General features: G+C 30.0%; 2 protein-coding genes across 2 annotated transcripts; one reads left to right on the top strand and one right to left on the bottom strand.

Moving 5' to 3' along the window:
- Positions 1-599: 599 nt before the first annotated feature.
- On the top strand, positions 600-3,307 carry TRIADDRAFT_55377 (uncharacterized protein; the record flags this gene model as incomplete). The annotated part of the gene is made up of 2 exons (XM_002111859.1): positions 600-2,211; positions 3,285-3,307. The coding sequence occupies 2 exons, from the start codon at positions 600-602 to the stop codon at positions 3,305-3,307; spliced, it is 1,635 nt and encodes a 544-aa protein (XP_002111895.1).
- An 8,948-nt stretch (positions 3,308-12,255) lies between these two features.
- TRIADDRAFT_55376 (uncharacterized protein) lies at positions 12,256-13,604 on the bottom strand (the record flags this gene model as incomplete). The annotated part of the gene is made up of 2 exons (XM_002111365.1): positions 12,256-12,372; positions 12,795-13,604. The coding sequence occupies 2 exons, from the start codon at positions 13,602-13,604 to the stop codon at positions 12,256-12,258; spliced, it is 927 nt and encodes a 308-aa protein (XP_002111401.1).
- Positions 13,605-18,151: the final 4,547 nt, after the last annotated feature.

The following is an 18,151-nucleotide window of genomic DNA, read 5'->3' as shown; positions in this document are numbered from 1 at the left end:
AGCACCAACATGCAAATCTACGGTACCGCTATCTATCCAGCTAGATAGCTAGCCTTTAACCCATCTACCTTTACATTACTTGTATAAAGAAAATTCTACCCTTTTCACACTCGATCATCTAGTTTACACTTATTATGCCCCTGTAAGCTTACAGTACCGTTAATTATTTTAGGATTATAAAAATAACCGTAATCACTTCAAAGCGCCTAAAAATTAATTTTAAGTTATAATTATTCAATATAATTATACGCCTGTTTGCCTTTCATTCCATTAGTAAACACGTAAAGCAATCACTTGTTAGATTTCCATGCTATTATTAAATCTTCCGTGTTTGTAGGATCAGCATAAAATATTCGTACTTTATCAGGATTGACACTTGGATATGATCTTACTTTCGCATGTATTATTAATGTCCCAAAAGTAGGACTATCGTTTAATATACGCCAAGTAAAAAATTCTGAATATACGTCATTATCTAATTAATAAATTAGTATCGTTATTCCCGAAGTTTATACTATTTATCTTAATCCTATGATTTCTCTCGTTAAAATGCTGGTATTCTCTCTATATATTGTCTATAACACTTTAGGAGAGAAAACATGGGAACCTCTAATTTACCAGAATACATTCATTTACGATTGGTTAGCAGATATAAATACGAAGGCACCAGTAACCGCCTAAGGAGATTTACATATCAGTCTGCACATAACTCTAGGTTATGGATACGTTATGTTTCACTTTACATTGTGGGTATGACTGGATTTATGGTATCAACTTGGTTACAAGGTTCTCCTTATAATTTTCTTCCTGTTCCTGTCCTTCATGACTTACCTTTTCCTCATGCTATATATACACTATTTTTAATTATCGGTTCTATCTTCGGCTGCTTAACGATCATTGTTATAATACCATTACTTCATTGCGGTGGTGAAGAAGTAGAAAACTCTATCGCTTATCGAGATGAAAAAATATTGAAATATACAGAAACAGAGCTTATTTTTCGATTATCCTGGTATATCGATAAACTCTCTAAGTCAATATCGCGGTTAGCTCACGATATCTTTGATATCCAAACATGGTGGAAATTTATAACTATGCTCATAATTTTACTGTGTTGCGTTCCATTTGCTATCATAAATAAGATATCGTTAGAGTATTATGCGTTTCGTAAAGCGGATGTTATCGCGTATCGATTGTGCCAAAAATTTCATTGCCACGGTAAAGAATTATCCCATTCTAAAGCATTTATCAAAGCTGTTCTCTATATCATTTCTGTCCTATATTGCTCTATGGCGATGTTTCTGATATACTTTACATTGCAGTTATTGATTAGAATTTTAATCACATCGACTGCTTTTATTATTGCGCATAGCAATTTCTTTTCAGCTTATTTAGCTCCAATTTTCCCTTTTATCTATTTTACAAGACAAGCATTACGAGGTTATTCTGCCGATAAAATATTACTATCTAAAAATATCCTTGATTTACAAGATGAAATACAATCTGATATAGACGATTACTTATCCAACGATGATGGACAAATGGAAATTTTATTTATCGTTACTCCTAAAGGAGTCGAGGTCGATCTGCCTATAAGACTAGAAAATCTTCGTGAAGTAATACGAGCTAGATTAGAATTATTAGCAATGGAATGCGATACAGAATTTCGATACGAGCAACAATGTATCCTTGTAAAATTTCAATTAGATAAGATAGATGAAAATGGGAGTAAAATTTATGACGTCGAGTTTTCTAGATTTAATAACGATCTAAGCGACTTACGTCAAAAAATTATGGTAGAGTTAAGTGATCAACATGTAGATGCTCTACAACTCAGTCTGAAACCGTTCTATTATAATGTAAAATCTACATCGGATGAGAATACTGAAGTCGGTATTCCGATCGAATTTTATTATCATCTTAGTAATCATGCTTCGAGACTGACAACAACTTCTAGACAAGTAATAAGTCGTATTTTCGCTATAGGCTGCATTGCTACATGCTTTATAACGGCTGTAGCTTCTTTTAATATTATTAATAATATTACTACCTTGAGTAACGCATTATCAGGAACGATTATATCTCATATTACTATGATGTCAAGTATGGCTTACCTTACCGATGCAGCTCTAAATGATGATCAAAAGCAAAGCTTATTAAAGAAATATATTATGGATTATATTTTAGGATATAATTTTTTCTACACTAGAGGTAGAACGTTACATCCTTGTCTTCAACTTTATCAATCGTTTTATTTCCGTAAGCAGATGAGAAAGAAGAAAGTTATAACCCTAACAGTAGTTTAAACGGCGGACGACTTTAGGGTTGACCTTAACATATAGACTATTAGAGAAGAGTATCCGGCAACTGATAGAAAATTATTTACATCTGCGTACCTTACAATATACGTTTCATCGAGGCTATTAAAGGCATAAGCGAGCTATTTACTTTATTACAATATTCTATATCATAGCTAAACTACAAAGATTCAGAAATCTCTATTTCTTCCGGTAACGTCAGTAAAAATTTTTTTCATTTATAAAAATCGTGTGACTGACGGAAGGCGATACATATCTACCGTACTTTGCAATGTATATTTATATAATCTTTATTAAACACCATCCGACATGAAAGTTATATGTGAGCTATTAATACGGTACTCAATGATGGCAAAGCCACCCTGAGAATTTATGAAATTCTCCTGCTACGATGATACTTCAAGCAACAAGATGTCCAAGTAGAGATGCCATAGCAGAAAGATATAACTTGCAGGAATTAGCTATTGTCCAGTTTGTCATATATAGTATGCAATTGTTAAGCACTTACGGTCTAGAAGCTGTATATTCGAAAGATTTACACACTGTTGAAGTCCTAAAAATTTGAACTTCTCCTTTTTGATGATATCAGTAAGAAATAAGAGCTCTCTAAGTTTATATTATTCATTCGGAAGGTCTGATAGATGAAAATTAGATTGTCTTTACGTTGCCATACATCTACATGCCTTTTCTAATCTTCAGTGATGCTGTTATCCCATTTATGAGCTGCTAATTAATCCGTGATCGACAATTCCCATATGGAATTGGAAAGATTCGCCTTTAAAGCCAACGCAAGTAGTAAAAAGCATTATTTAATTTGTATATAACCACTAATGAGGCTATAACGATAACTACTCAATTTGCATTTACCCAATTGGATAAGAATTATAAATAGAACTAGTTTGTATCTCACTTTGCAAATATACATTAGTTCTATTTAATTGTTAATTATTACCATATTAAATGCAGTCAGAGAAATTCATGAGCTATAGTATTTACTACTTAGTTTTCGTGGATCTCTCTACACACTTAGATATTTTTACTTTTCATGCAATAAAGAAGAATTGTTTGCATATAATCAATTGTATACGCATCATTAATGAAATAATTCGCGTTTACTTTACAGTATATAAAATACTAATGCGCTCTGCAAATTGCTGCTAACATCAGTAAGCGTGTTTTTGCGCTGTTTACTTTAGGTAGAACTTTGAGGAATTAAAACAATTTTCTATCCAAAGTAGTTAATATGACTTATACAATCTACATTTACTGTAGCTATCAGATCCGGATAGGTACCACTAACGGCAAAGACTTTGTTTTCATTTTTTAATATTCGTATATATTTACTGTTCTATTGCTCAATAAACCTTTTAGCAACATTTATTCATCGCTGCTCTCTTGGATGCATGCAATCAAGCATTTTTTCGGTTCTTATTACTTTATTTAAAATAATTATTTAGAAAGTTTAAACTTTCCGGAAAGTATAAAAACTTACCAAAGTCTATAAATAAGTCTACTTTATAGCTAGTACCGTCTGATGGCGGTACATGGCGAAATTTATAGATACAAAAGCTAAGAGTTATGTAATGGATTAATCTATGGAATTAAAAATTAATTCTTCTTATTCTAGTTTCTGCATATCTGCTAATTAGTTCGCTTATCATTTAATAGGAACTATCAAATGCGGTTACCGCACAAAAATTGCTACCTTCTATTCTAATTTAAAGTAATACTAATCTTAACTGATCTCCATTGACTTTTAATTATTCTCTGCTTCTCAAACTCAATAATCGATGCAAATGATAGTTTCTGTAAAATAGTGATATGATATCAATTTCTGGAAGATATAAGATACTAGTACAAACTCCCGTCGCTTTGCTGACGGTTTACGATAATGTGCTCATTTAACAGATAGTATTACCATTTGATAGACCTGTCAGACGCGCTGCTCGTTTCAAGGGTGGGTGCGTTGGATTTAAAACACATGTAAGAGGTCTTGACTAATGGTAATTGAAATACACGAACTATATATAGAATCAACTTTTTTAGGAAATTTGTTGCTATAATTGCTAGCTAAGGTAATATACTCGTACAATAACCTGTCACAGTTAATGAAAGCTACAGTCTGACTATTCAAATGAAAAGAATTTCTATTTGCGCTAATTGGAATACTTACTAGAATATGGACAACAAGTTATCGTTTATTGAATCTAAGGCAAGCACAAACTAGTAAAAATAATGTAATAATTTCTTATAAAAAATCAAGGTATACGATTAAATTTAAATTTCAAAAGAAGGGCTGTCACGGTAGTGAATCTACCGTGGTGAATGATAACTTACTTAATCTAGACATGTATATGTATCATGTTAAGATAGTTATTAATTTGGATATGTGCATGAATTATTTGATGACTTAGTATAGCCGATACAAACCTGTTCCTAATACAGGTTAAATTATACTAAATATGGTATATGAATTGTCAATGGCAAATTCAATATAAATCTTATTAACTATAAGCCAGGGCAAACATAAAGTTAATCTATAGTAATATTACAAATTCACTGGATTAGACTAGGAATAATTTAATGTATTCTCGAAGTCTTATTGGTCGAAATATATCACACATCGTAAACCGGTTTTATGGCTAGAATAGCTATTTAAATGATTGATTTTGAATATTAAATTAGACTTGCATTTTCGAGAATAAAGATATAGTTAGAAGATTCTGAAAGTGCATTTCTCAGTCATTGTTACTTATCTAGGGTAATCTAAATTAGTTTAGATTAGGCAAGTTTAGTTAAGTAACAAATGCACATCGGCTGGCAAACTCCATTTTTCTTCTTCGTTGTAAACATCGATTTTTATCATGACAATTCTTTGGTGGATATTAATAATCACAGACAAAGTCACGAACAAAGTCAACCAACGTTTAGATATTAACATTTAGTATTTTTCAATGTATAAAATCAACTAATAGATAAGAGAATTAATCTCTAGTAGGAAGGGAGCAATATCAGCTAGCTTACTTTATCTTTTTAATTTATAAGCTAATATTGAAAAGGAATACACCAAGACCAGCTAATTTGCAATGACAACAAAAAATAGACACTAGATTGATTAGCGTCTCAATTCTACTAGAGAAAACGAATATATAGCGGTCAAAATATATTTATTGTTGTTATCTATATCACTTAAAGTATATTGAAGATATCATGATTACAGTTAACAAAATTCGAAAGTTTCTTTTAATATTTCTTTATTTCATAAATTGAAATACGAAATTGTTAGCATGTACTAAGTTACTGTATATCATCAATCCAGCTTTTCCCGGAAAATGATGTATCGGTATGCATGCATGAGGGCAAAAATATTTTATAGCCTGATCAACTGCGCCCTTAAAGCGCTGTAGTCAAACATCATTTAAGAGCTTAACAAATAGCTTAATGTATATCTTTACTTTTCTATACTTAATAACATTAATCTTCAATAGAAAAGCATTAACATTGGCCAAATTAATGGACGCGATTGTATTCGATAGGATAATATTTCTCTAGCTTATGAAGAATACGAGTGCATTAAAGCCAATACTGCACAAGTGCGACACCATAGTAGTCTTTCTAAAAGTATATCTTTATATCATTAATCGTATTCATTAGACTGCACTAGCTTTTTCTTTGCTTAATTAAGCAGTATAATATCATTAATTACAGACAAAAATCTACGTGAAATTTTTTAATACAATACACAGCAGTAATATCTGATTTTATATTACTTTGTTATTGAGACTCCCAGGTCAAATTATTGGAGTTAAATATTTTCTGTATGTTACACACTGCACATGCATAAATTGATGCGAACTAGCCAACACATGTTTAAATATCGTTAAGTGAAATAATTTTTATTTCAAAGCCCTGTTGACGTTAATTTTGATATGGAATTCTTTCTTCTACAATGCAATCTATAATAATAAGCTAACAAATGAAAAGGACGGATAAATTATTACAGGCACCTCAATGTGTCTTCAGCTATGGTGCATTCTTTCAAATTTAAATCCTTCTGATCAAGAGTCTCTTCAATTTTTTTTTAAAGAAGCAAAGGAGTAATGGCCCATTTTTATAGTCTTTTTGATTCATTATTTAGTTTGTCTAATAATGTCATTCTCTAGTACTATTTTAACTAAAAAAACGAAAAATTTTTATTGCGTTTCACATAATGTGCACATGTGTAAGCCAATTATATGGTCTATTTAGTCTCACCGATTACTTCTTCTAAAGTAGTTTACCAAGCTTAAAATATTTACAGTTTAAATAAAAGAACTTTTGATAAGATTTTTTATTTCCCTAGTCCAAAATGAGTGAGTCAATAATAGTACCATTGACTAATGAATATTCCCCTTTTATGTAGTCGTTCAAGCCCCAGTTTCGATTCTTTATATTATTTTATTCTAAAACAACTTTTCTAAAGTATTAAAAAGCAATATCATTAGATTGTAGTCTATTTCATCATTATAATAGTTTATAGATTCTGTCGTTTATCTTAATAATTTTAATTTGATATTCTATTTACGAATTGTGCTATTCTTTTATGGAATAAAAAGTCTACGGCATCATTAACGATACTTTATTGACATTTATTTCGGTCTTGCTATCTATTTCCATTTCTGAAGATATCGATAATTAACATTATGATATTCCAGGCTGACTTTTATCATCAGACGATATATTATATGACTGCATACGGGTTAGAATAGTTTTCTTCCGCAATGAGAATTTCTATCGTCAATATAACAATAAATTAATTTTATAAATACATCCACCTTGATAGTCAATCGATGTTCTAATAATTAGAAGTAGCTAATATATAGCCTTCCTTTCAGCGACAGTATTATCAGTTTTAACTTCTATTTCATTTTATGATATATCATCAAACGATGCATACTGTCCGTATAAAATGTTTATGAATGAGACTATGAAATTTTACTTCCACGATAGTAATCTCAATCTGGCCATAAATTCAACTTCAAGAATTTACTAAATTAATGCTACCAATTTTCGTTGTAATTCTATTAATTAAATCTTCGTAAAAGAATTTATATATTAATTTGGAAGTTTATTATACATTTTCACTTTTCAATAATTGATGAAATTAATTCTACAAAATTTCGCTTTTATTCTAATCAATTCAATTACTCCTAAATTGCTTTAGATAGCAATTTTTATCATATGTCATTTTGTTTGAGATAATAAATATGCCTGCCATTGTCAAGAATTTTTGTGTACAATTAGAAATTATCGCATTTGTTCTAGCCACTGCCTTTACGAATTGAATACAATACAATATTTTGCTTAACACTGCTACCTTGCTTTCTACAGTTTTTTCTACGAATCATACTATACTCAATATTTCCTATTCTGATTATAGTCGAGGGTATTGGCCAGCTATTCTGATAACTGTAAATAAAGTATATTACCAACAAACAGAATCATAGCAGCCTTGCTTTTTCCTTTTACATTAATCTATTTGACTTAATATATTAGTAGATTTATTCTAATTTACGTTGCACATTTATATACCGATAATAAGGATAGAAGTAAATATTATGCAATCAAAGCACGACAATTAGCGTAGATTCTAAATAATCAATGCCTAGAGTTGTTTTTAATGGTTAAATGATCATTGCTCTTCGTATTGATTCTATTTTGAATTCCTTTTGATATCAAATTAACTACATTTTCTTCTATACATCAATTATGTTACGAAATTGTTTTAATGGCTAAATATCCAAGATTTTCTTATTTTATTAATTATGCGAATCCTTTTAAATAATTTAATGTCTAACATTTCTTACTTACATTTATTGCATTGATGATTTTTTAATAATAGCAGAAAATCGGTATAATTTTTCTCACCTTTGTCGATTATATCAATCCCTTGTAGTAGCTAAATTTGCCTTAATTTTTATATTGATCAAAATTTTAAATTTAGATAGCAAAACTTATCGTGTGGGTATGAAAACAATGTCTTCAATGTCAAGAACTCCATAATACCTCATTTAATAAAGTTAAAATATTAATCTCCCTTAATTAGGATCAAACCATACCCTTGAGTAGCAATAATTTATTGGCAATTTCGTAAAACATTTTAATAAAGTAAGATTTTTGTATTAGAAAATAAGGCAATTATTCTTATTTTAATTGCTATAAATTATCTGGCAGTAAGCATAATGTGGCAGACCTATCATCAATAAACGAATAACAAAGTAATCAATTTTCCGATAATCATTTCTACGATTTAATGGATTTTCTCATATTATAACGTCAAGTTATGGGAATGTATGTAATACGCTTGACTAGCAATAGTTAAAGAGTAATACACAAGGTCAAAAAGAATCGATTTCTATCCATTTATTATAAGATAATAACAAAGTAAACAATACTAAGATCTATCTGAAATATCGCAATTATTAGAGCAGGATCGCAAGCGTAAACAGAATTAATAACAGAGAATAATTCTTAATGTCATATTAAGCAATAAAATTCAAGATTTTAAATTTGAAGTTATCTCACAATTTCTTCTAATGCTACTAAAATTGCCTTGTGTGGTACTTTTAAACCTTAATTTCTATTAACTTTGAGAACCTTCTTGCTTTATTAGAATACTTTCTATATTATATCAAATTATCTTACTCTTGATTGGTATGCAATCGAAATGATGGTAGTATTCTTCTTCTTATGAGCAGTTATCGTGTTACCCTTGACTAACGAATTTTAATTAATCCTCTGTGATACAACAATCGATACTGAACTAATAAATTTTATTCCAAGATGCTATAAAATATTTATCTTAAAACTAACTGAAATAGTGTGCATTTTATAATAGAATGGTCATTTTAAATTTACGTTATTATCGATACCCTTGCTACACAGTTCGTAAATAGTTACGCGTAGAAAATTATGATTGAAATTGAGGACTACTAACAGCTACAACACCCCAATTAAAAAATCTGATACTAATCATTATCCCTTAGATTACTCTGTTCTTCACATTTATTTGGTATTTCTCATGAAATCCAATTGTCGAGTGAAACTCTTTGGTAAATTTTGCTGTTTTATTACATAAAAAAGCTTATATCGTATACTGACCATCATGCTCTTATTTTACCATTACATTATTACATAATTTGATAGGTGCACTTACCTTTCAATTAAATTTTTTAAAATTGAATTAAATAAATTATACTAGTACTGTATAAACCAAATTTTAGTTGTTAATAACAGCTGTATAAGTACCTCTTAATACGCAAAATCAATAATACGGCTTTCAATTATTTAGCGAAAGAGTTGACAGTTAATTATTTCCACTACATTATTTTATCATTTTCATCATCATTACTACCTTAAATTATCGCCTATTTCAGGCTATTGGCTATTACCTATTACATAACTATTCTCATTACACAACAAGGAAGTAAATTATGGTAATTGTTAATATTTATAGCAATACTTTGTAATCTATGATCACGCATGGACATTTTTCTCTGATATTATTGAAACAAGAGTGCGCTGAAATCTTCGGAATGGCACAGATGGTAACTATTGATGTGAAAAAATTTAGTTTAGAATGGATTTGCGTTGTTTTGAATACAATTACTTGCATAGATCCTGAGCCTCTGATTGAATTATGATAGAATTAAATAAGACTATAAAGAATCAACCGCTATTTTTTTATTCTATATCAAAAGTTCAATTGATTGTCAAAGTAGACTGTATTTGTTTGCAATAATACGATGGTTGATAAATTTAGTTGCCGTTCCAGAAATATTATCATAATGAATTTACTTACAATTTCAATAATGTGATAGTTATGGGATTTACTTTCTCTTTCATATCGTACTCGAATATGATGTACCTAAGATAAACATGTTTATAATTGATGGACTTTCCTAATTGAAGATTTGCAATGATTATTTTTTATTAAATCATGCATCTTCATTGAACTAGTCAAAATAGTTATAAATCGACATCATTTATAGACTTCATTTACAGCTGTCCGTTTAGCTATGTTAACCAAGGGAATTGTCTTATAATAGAGCCAATATATTGAATTATTGTCTTAATAATCCATTAGCATAGTCTCACCACAGAAACATTAGCGAGTTGGAGTTATTGAAACTCTAAAATGGATATTTTTTATTACGGATAATATGGTAATGATGTACATGCGTTAAAAACATGAAACAATTAGCTCATTAGACACCAGTTAATAACAAATTGAGTATATAATATTCTTGTGAAAATCGAAATTAAAGACGTTACTATGATTAGTATCAGTGTTGTTGTGTAATCATATTCAGATATGCAAGACAGCTGTAAAAAATGTGGAAATAATAATATGATGCATCATTTATTATCAATTCCAATAATATATAATAAAAAGTTTTACTTTTTTATAAGATGTAGTAGATGATTTTATAATGGCAAACTATCAGTTCAATCCGATTAAAATTTATTACATTATCTACTCAAGTAATTGCATAAGATCGAAGAAGATTTTGCAGCAATAATTGAATGAAATAAATAAAACTGTAATGCAATAAGTTATCAGTGATTTTGGAATAGAAATTGAATTTATTGCACCTAGTTTTATAGAGTTTCTTTATCGCATTAAATTTATTTACTGCTCTAAATACTCGATCAATTATTTTTAATTTTCTTTTAATATACCGGCATAATAAGGATTTATTTCCGTAGCAATAAGCAGAAAGAGGATATATTTTATATATACAATCGAACTGGATATTGCCTACGTAAAATTATAATTCGGAGATATTTTATGGAGAATGTGTAATCTATACACGGTTTCCAACAGGATACATCCTCCATTGACGAATTATAGTGTCTATATATAGCTGAATTTTACAACATTTTAAGAGAGCAATCATCAATTAACTTAAATAATAAGTGCGGTAACATCATTTCGTAATTGCATTGCTACATTCTTACTATATCTTACACTTATATAGCCCAATGGAATGGTCTCTTTCGAAAATTAGTGATCGTAATTTGCTTCTCATTATATATTATACTATAGGTAATCCAATATCTTATACTACTATCCTACAAATTTAAATCACAGATTTGATGTAATTGTAATCATTTTGTTTCCGATATGAATATACATAATCGATTATGGACGTTGTAAATGACTTGAATATCAGTGGCATAGGTTAGAGATTCGAAAGATTTCAAATCATTCTTATTTCAACTGGAAATGTAATTCGCCTTAGCTATAGATGATTCATCAAAGTAATACTTATTTCTAGATCCAAAAGACGCTATTGATTTGACATAGTTCAAAAGTAAGTATGAGTTGTCTTCCTATAGAGACAGGTGATTCAGCTAATCTCTAGAAGTTATTCTTGACCAAAAAGTGTTATGGGTGGATATATTGCAATTTCAGTTCGCTTGATTCAACTATGAATGTAATTTACTTTTTCATAAGCATAGTTAATTTCACAGCTTGAGTTGCTGTTCAACTAGTATACATTGCAGACTTAATGGAAACAGTTATTCGCAATATCCTGCTTCAACTATGAAAATGTCTTTGCAGTAATTTAAATACGGATATGAGTATATCTTGCCTTGCTGTTCCGTCGTATTCATTGCGGACTTGATAGAAATAGCAATACGCAATATTCTGCTTAAATTATGAAAATTTCTTTGGCGTTTTATATCTTTCGACGATTCACCAATATGTTGTAATATCGGTCAGTGGTCATCGATTTAGTTCAATTTAAATCATCCAATTTTAAATACGGATAGGATCGATCTCATCTTCTACAAACCACAGTCGATTTATTAATATGTAAGCGTAGGATATTATAGTAATAAGTGTATATTAAAGACTTAGTCTACTTGGAATCGTCCTATTTTGCTCAATTTACAGAATGGATGAGATTTCTTCTAAATGATTAGTATAGGGTGCTACATTATTACTTTTCTTTACTGGAACAGAATCACCAAAACTGATATGTAGATCGACTGGCATTGACCGTTGCTGTAGAATAAAAATTGCGCTGGCTCCTGTTTGGTTATTGCTATTGTTACTGCCATTTTATAGCCCCTTCTCGATAATTTCTAACCTTTTATAATTTAAACTGAATCGTAGCGAATAACAGAAAAAACCGTTTGAAAAATTAATTCTGCAAAACTGCTATTAATCGTTTGTAAGGCGACATCGTAGCCCGAGAAAATTGACAATCCTTTTATCATTATTCAACTTGCTCATTAAAATGCTATGGCATATCGTCCTGAAGAATGGCCTAATAAAAATAATCATGACATATGTATAAGTATAAAACAAATAGGTGTAGCAGTTCAATGATAGAGTGATGGACAAAAATGGAGAGGCTTGATAATTGAATTGGCAAGTTGTTGTAGGATGGAGTGATAGCCAACATTTTACATTTCTTCCAGTACCTCAGCAAAATGAGTACTGCAATGATAAGGTGGATCTTTTTTATCTAAGGGTTGCTCGTTAATGGTTGGCAATATGGTCGACTTCCGATGTTGGTCTCGTTTGTGGCCTTTATTGCTAACTTTGTTATAAGCTGATTTAATCTTGCTAGCGACCAAGCTGCTGCCGTTGACGTAATGGACCGATTTATTGCGATCATGGTGATGAGATGATGATCGATCGCGCAGGCAACTAATTGGCAATTTTTCATTTACCATTTTCACTTTACGTGGTGGTGGACATGTCGAAATATGGTTAGCAGTTTGATGGACATGAGGCAATGAAACGGTTGTTAACGTGATGCTAGGTATATTTGCGTGACTTGAAGGTAGAATTTCAATTTTTTCTGGGTAATCAAATTTAGGCAAAGCACCAAGAGTAGTATTACTTGAGCTGATTTTGTTGTCTTCATGGCTTGTATTATTATGTTTGTGTGTTGTATTTAGGCCGAATGTAATATTGCCTTTTTTAACACCAGTTAATTCGTCAGGCTTCATAATATGCAACATCGTGTGAAATTTCTTAGGAGAATGTTGATCACTTTCAAGACTGTTCAAAGCTGAATAGCGTAGACTATGGCGTGGACTGGTTGTTGCTCCTGGTGGCGTGCGATTCTTACGATTTTTTTTATCCTTAGTGCTTTTCTTGCTGGCAGTTAGTTCAGTTTCTTTGGAATTTTCCCTAAAATTATTTAGTGATCCACGAAATGATGCAATGGTACGGTCAAGAAATTCAATAATATCATCAAATTTACTGTTATTGCTATTATTCATATTGTTAAGTCGAAATATGAATGAATTTCCATTCAATATTGAACTAAATAATGTATATTATGATCTAGCAATACTACGATAGGACAGTTGATCACAAAATAATATATCATATCATGGACTACCAAAGGTAATTCAAGTTAGAATCAAGTTGAAATGTAAGTATGGTGGTAGGCTAAAAATGCTCCATCTATTGCAGATGCTAGGTAATAGTATGACGATATCCTATAATGATTTTTTAAGCAGATTGTTGGCTATTACAACTATTGGAAATTGAAATAAAATTGAATTCACTGGAGGTTAATGAAAGAAAAAAAGAAGTTTGCATCTGTGCCTGCAGTTTATACTGCGTCAAAGCGAGAAATATTGAACTTTGATTAAGTGGAAATAATAACCTTACAGAACTTTGATTAGTCCATTTTCTACCTTATCAGATCTGACGTTGTTGATGAATCATAGCAATACTGTACAGTAGATTGATTCAATTTATTTTTTATATTATTTTCATATAATTTGAAAAAGGATCTTGTGTCTACGTGCGTTTTCATTAATTTTACAGATGTCATCAAGTTATTTTAATGAATTTATCAATCTATAGTTTACCTGTGATGCAATTTCTTGATAGTATTGAATATTTCAACCTCGGTCTTATTAATTTTCTAAGGAAAGCTTGCGATCAGGACGATGAATAACAACAACAACGGTGACAGTGGAATGGATAGAGATCAAAATTGAGGTAGAAGTAAGAGCAATCTACTAAATCTATTTGTTCCAAGAATGCACAAAATAGTGCGAGCACTATTCTAATCAAAGTGAGGAGCAATGCCAGAAATGGTTATTTTGTTGTATTTAAATGATTTGGGAATGCTTGGAAACTAATCAGTATATTATCTAGATTGTATACCAATTGTACGTAACAAAAGTCCGACAGCTATTACATCAAGTTGGCGCTTTAATGCAATCGAATGAAAAGCAATTTATGCCCGTTAAACAAGTCATTGTATTGTATTCAATTTATTGTAAAAGTTCGGTCGAAAATGTCAACATAACCAAGGAAAAATGTTGATTTCTTAGAATAACAGGGTAGAATGAAAAAAAGTAATTACTATTATTCTACCTACTTCTTAATGAGGCTAGTTAGAAACAAAAGCAAGAGGAAACAATCTCGATTCAATTTGTGACCTATTCAGTCCTATACTCTTAGTAGTTGGATTCTCCATTTTTGTCAATATTAATTTGACAATTAATTTATTGGATGAAATAGACCATATCTGCTCATGATTTGTTGAATGTTATCGTTATTAAAAACAAGACGTGATTTTTTATTATTGATTCCTTCTTCGTTATATCTACTCCAATGATTTTACACTAAAGTTAAGATTGAGTAGCAATTCACGATGTGGAAAATGTTTTTACTCTCATCGTAAAGTAGTTTGGCTAATAGGATGGAAGTAAAACTTTCAATTAGAGTGAGAAAAATTTTTTTCAAATTCATTTATTCGTAAGTTAAAAGTTTTTTAATTAAAGTTGTTCAATCACAACTTGAAAAAAATAAAAAATGATAATCCCTTCATTCATCAATAAAGATGAATTTTCATGTAGTTTATAGTTAAGATCAATGAATATTAAAAATACTATTAAATCAATATGTATTGGTATAAATTAATAGATGAAGAAAAGTCCTCTATCCAAACTTCTTGAATATCACTGTTTAGATGGGGAATCCATAAGCTAAATCAATTCAATCCGTATTCAAATTAAACCTCATAAACAACGAAAGAGTAAGCAAAATCTATTGAGAAATGCATCTTTTCAATTTTTTTCGCGAATGATTATTTGCTTAAAAATGACGATTTTTAGCAATAGCGTCAATAAAAACGTCAAGAATAGAGCTCATCCCCAATGATAGTATTATTAAAGAGGAATATTTTAATATTATTGGCTGATTATTTACTTATCTTAGAGGAAGATTATTTACTCATCATGGCAACCTCTTAGTAATAACAGAAGAATAACAATCTATTTCTTTAGTACTGATGTTATTTTACTATACAAGCTAGGAATAACATGACACCTCAAAGTGTAGGCCAGGAAAAATCAAAGTAAAATGCGTAAATAATATTGAAATACCAATTTGGGTGTTTATACTATCGAGAGTAATGCCATAGTAAGAGAACAACTTCAATGATGTTAAACAATATTGTTTTGGAATGCATTAAAATTTGAATTAGTTATTTACTTCTACTGGCCATTTATAAAAGATATTGGTCATAGATATCATTAAAGACTACGAAAGCGATCGGCCCTGTTAGACAACATGGATGTTGGTAGAAATTCAATAGAAAATGAATCCTATTGAATTGTAATTTCAAAATATCGTACAGAAAACGCGTCATCGTCAACTTCAGAATAGATTTAACAGCCTCTAATACAAGGAAGTACTATATTTTTTAAATTGTTTTGTCACGTCTATGTCTTGTAAATCCAATTGATAATGGAAAGAAAAGACATTACAGTAATTGGAAAGGGTTTATTAAAAATTAATTAATTTACTGTATAAAATGATATATAATAGCATAAACGAAGCAAAACCCTGACTATCCTGGTATTTTGGAAGATATGAAAGAGAATCAATGTAGGAGGAAGAAAAGAGGCAAACATGAATGTATATACGTATATATCTTTGATTTATGGAGTTTAATAGAGTGTTTTATTCTTATTATCAAGCAACTTTTTGAATAAATCGTCAGTCAAGAATTAGGTAGAACTTTTGAGTTGCCGATTTTTAATAGAGGTAGATTCTTAGTGTGTCCGTCTATGATCAAATTTGACAGTTCCATTTAGAGAATCGAGATCTAACTGCAGACAATGTCAGCTAATCTTCACGATTTCTCCATTAATGTTGCGCTTTCCTGATCATATCCTTCCTTGACATATTTGAACATCCTTTTCACTTTCAACGGTAATAACTGTAGTATCAGTATGAATATATACCTAATCAACTGCGAAAAATTAATTAAATTTTTACGCTTTTCCATGGCGTTACATTACGTTACGTATAAGTTAGCTCATTGCTATCGGAAATATTGAATTTAAATTGGTCAATACCTTACCAAAATTATGGTATCATTGGGCTGATAGACTGTGTTCACTGCTGCAATTTTAGAAGCAATTATTACTTGTAAACCAGTTTTTTTAAACTTCATTTCAATTAGGCAATAGCATTGTAACGATAGCCTGATGGCTTATATTAATGATTGCAGCAGCTTATAAAATTAGTTAGAACTAAAAGATGGATGAAGAATAATGTATTTAAATCGATTCAGTTACTGTAGAATTTCTTCATAAATTAGATCATGATATGCTGATCGGCTGTATTAAGTGTCGAAATTAATTTTTAAATCAGGCAGAACTAAAAGGTAGACGTTAAATTTATTAAATATTAAATTTTAATCAGTTAATCTTAAGGGAATACTAGGCTAGCTATTAGTTGATGGCTGATGTTTTTGTTGTCTATAATACGTTTTAACTGTAACTTTTTCTGATTAGTCTTAAAAGAAAGATAGACTACTTATTAGCTGTCTGCTGATGTTCTAATAGTTAGCAATAAGTTTAATAATAAATTTCATCAGCTAATCTCAAGGAAAGATGATTTATCAGTTGGCCACTGATATTTTATAGTCAATAATAAATCCATGAGTGAATTTTATCTCTACTTGAACTAAAGGGCCAGTAGTAAATATGTTGTTCATCAAAGAGGCGCTCGTATTCAATATTAAAGTGTACACATACTATGGCGTTCCATACTTCATTCTTATTAGGCACTGCAAACCGTACAATTATTTCCATTTATTAAAATATTTACTATATCAATATATGCTGTATAGACAGGTGTAATCAGTACTATAGTATTTCAGATTAGAAACTTTTCAGTAAACACATTAAATAAAAAAATTATTGTATCTACAGCTTAGAAATTACTCTACCGTAGAAAATATACAGTAAGTCACTAACTTACAGTATCGGGTAGTAAAAATAAAAATTTACCTAGTTATAATAGATGAAAATTAGAATAAACTATTTTTACATGTTTCTGTTAGCATACTTAAAACACAAGACGTGATTGTGTTAGAAAATATCCTATTGCCTATAATATATATATAGTTGTTAATTCATTCGCTGTAAAATCAATTCTTCGGGTTTATAAATGCGTGTGTACATAAATAGTGTTAGACAAGGTTGATAGAATTATTTTAGCATGAAAAAGTCTAATAATGGCATTGTATAACTCGAGCTGGCTTTTATTTACAATACTGTTCGGGTATAGTACTAACTTCCTTATTTATTATGTCCTATTAATGTACTGGTTAAAAATATGAAATTATATTCAGGTCATGATGGCAAAATAGCAATTGATAAAATAACACTCCAGCTTTAAAATCTTTCCATTTTGATCAGGGACTACTAAATCAAATTGATAATATTGAATAGTACCTATAATAGCCTTTCAATCTAAAATAAATAAAATTCTTAGATATTGAGAGCTACCG

The sequence above is a fragment of the Trichoplax adhaerens genome, genomic scaffold (assembly GCF_000150275.1).
Source record: "Trichoplax adhaerens TRIADscaffold_4 genomic scaffold, whole genome shotgun sequence".
Lineage (NCBI taxonomy): Eukaryota > Metazoa > Placozoa > Uniplacotomia > Trichoplacea > Trichoplacidae > Trichoplax > Trichoplax adhaerens.
The sequence above is the reverse complement of the archived record's forward strand: the minus strand, read 5'-3'. Positions and strand labels throughout refer to the sequence as shown.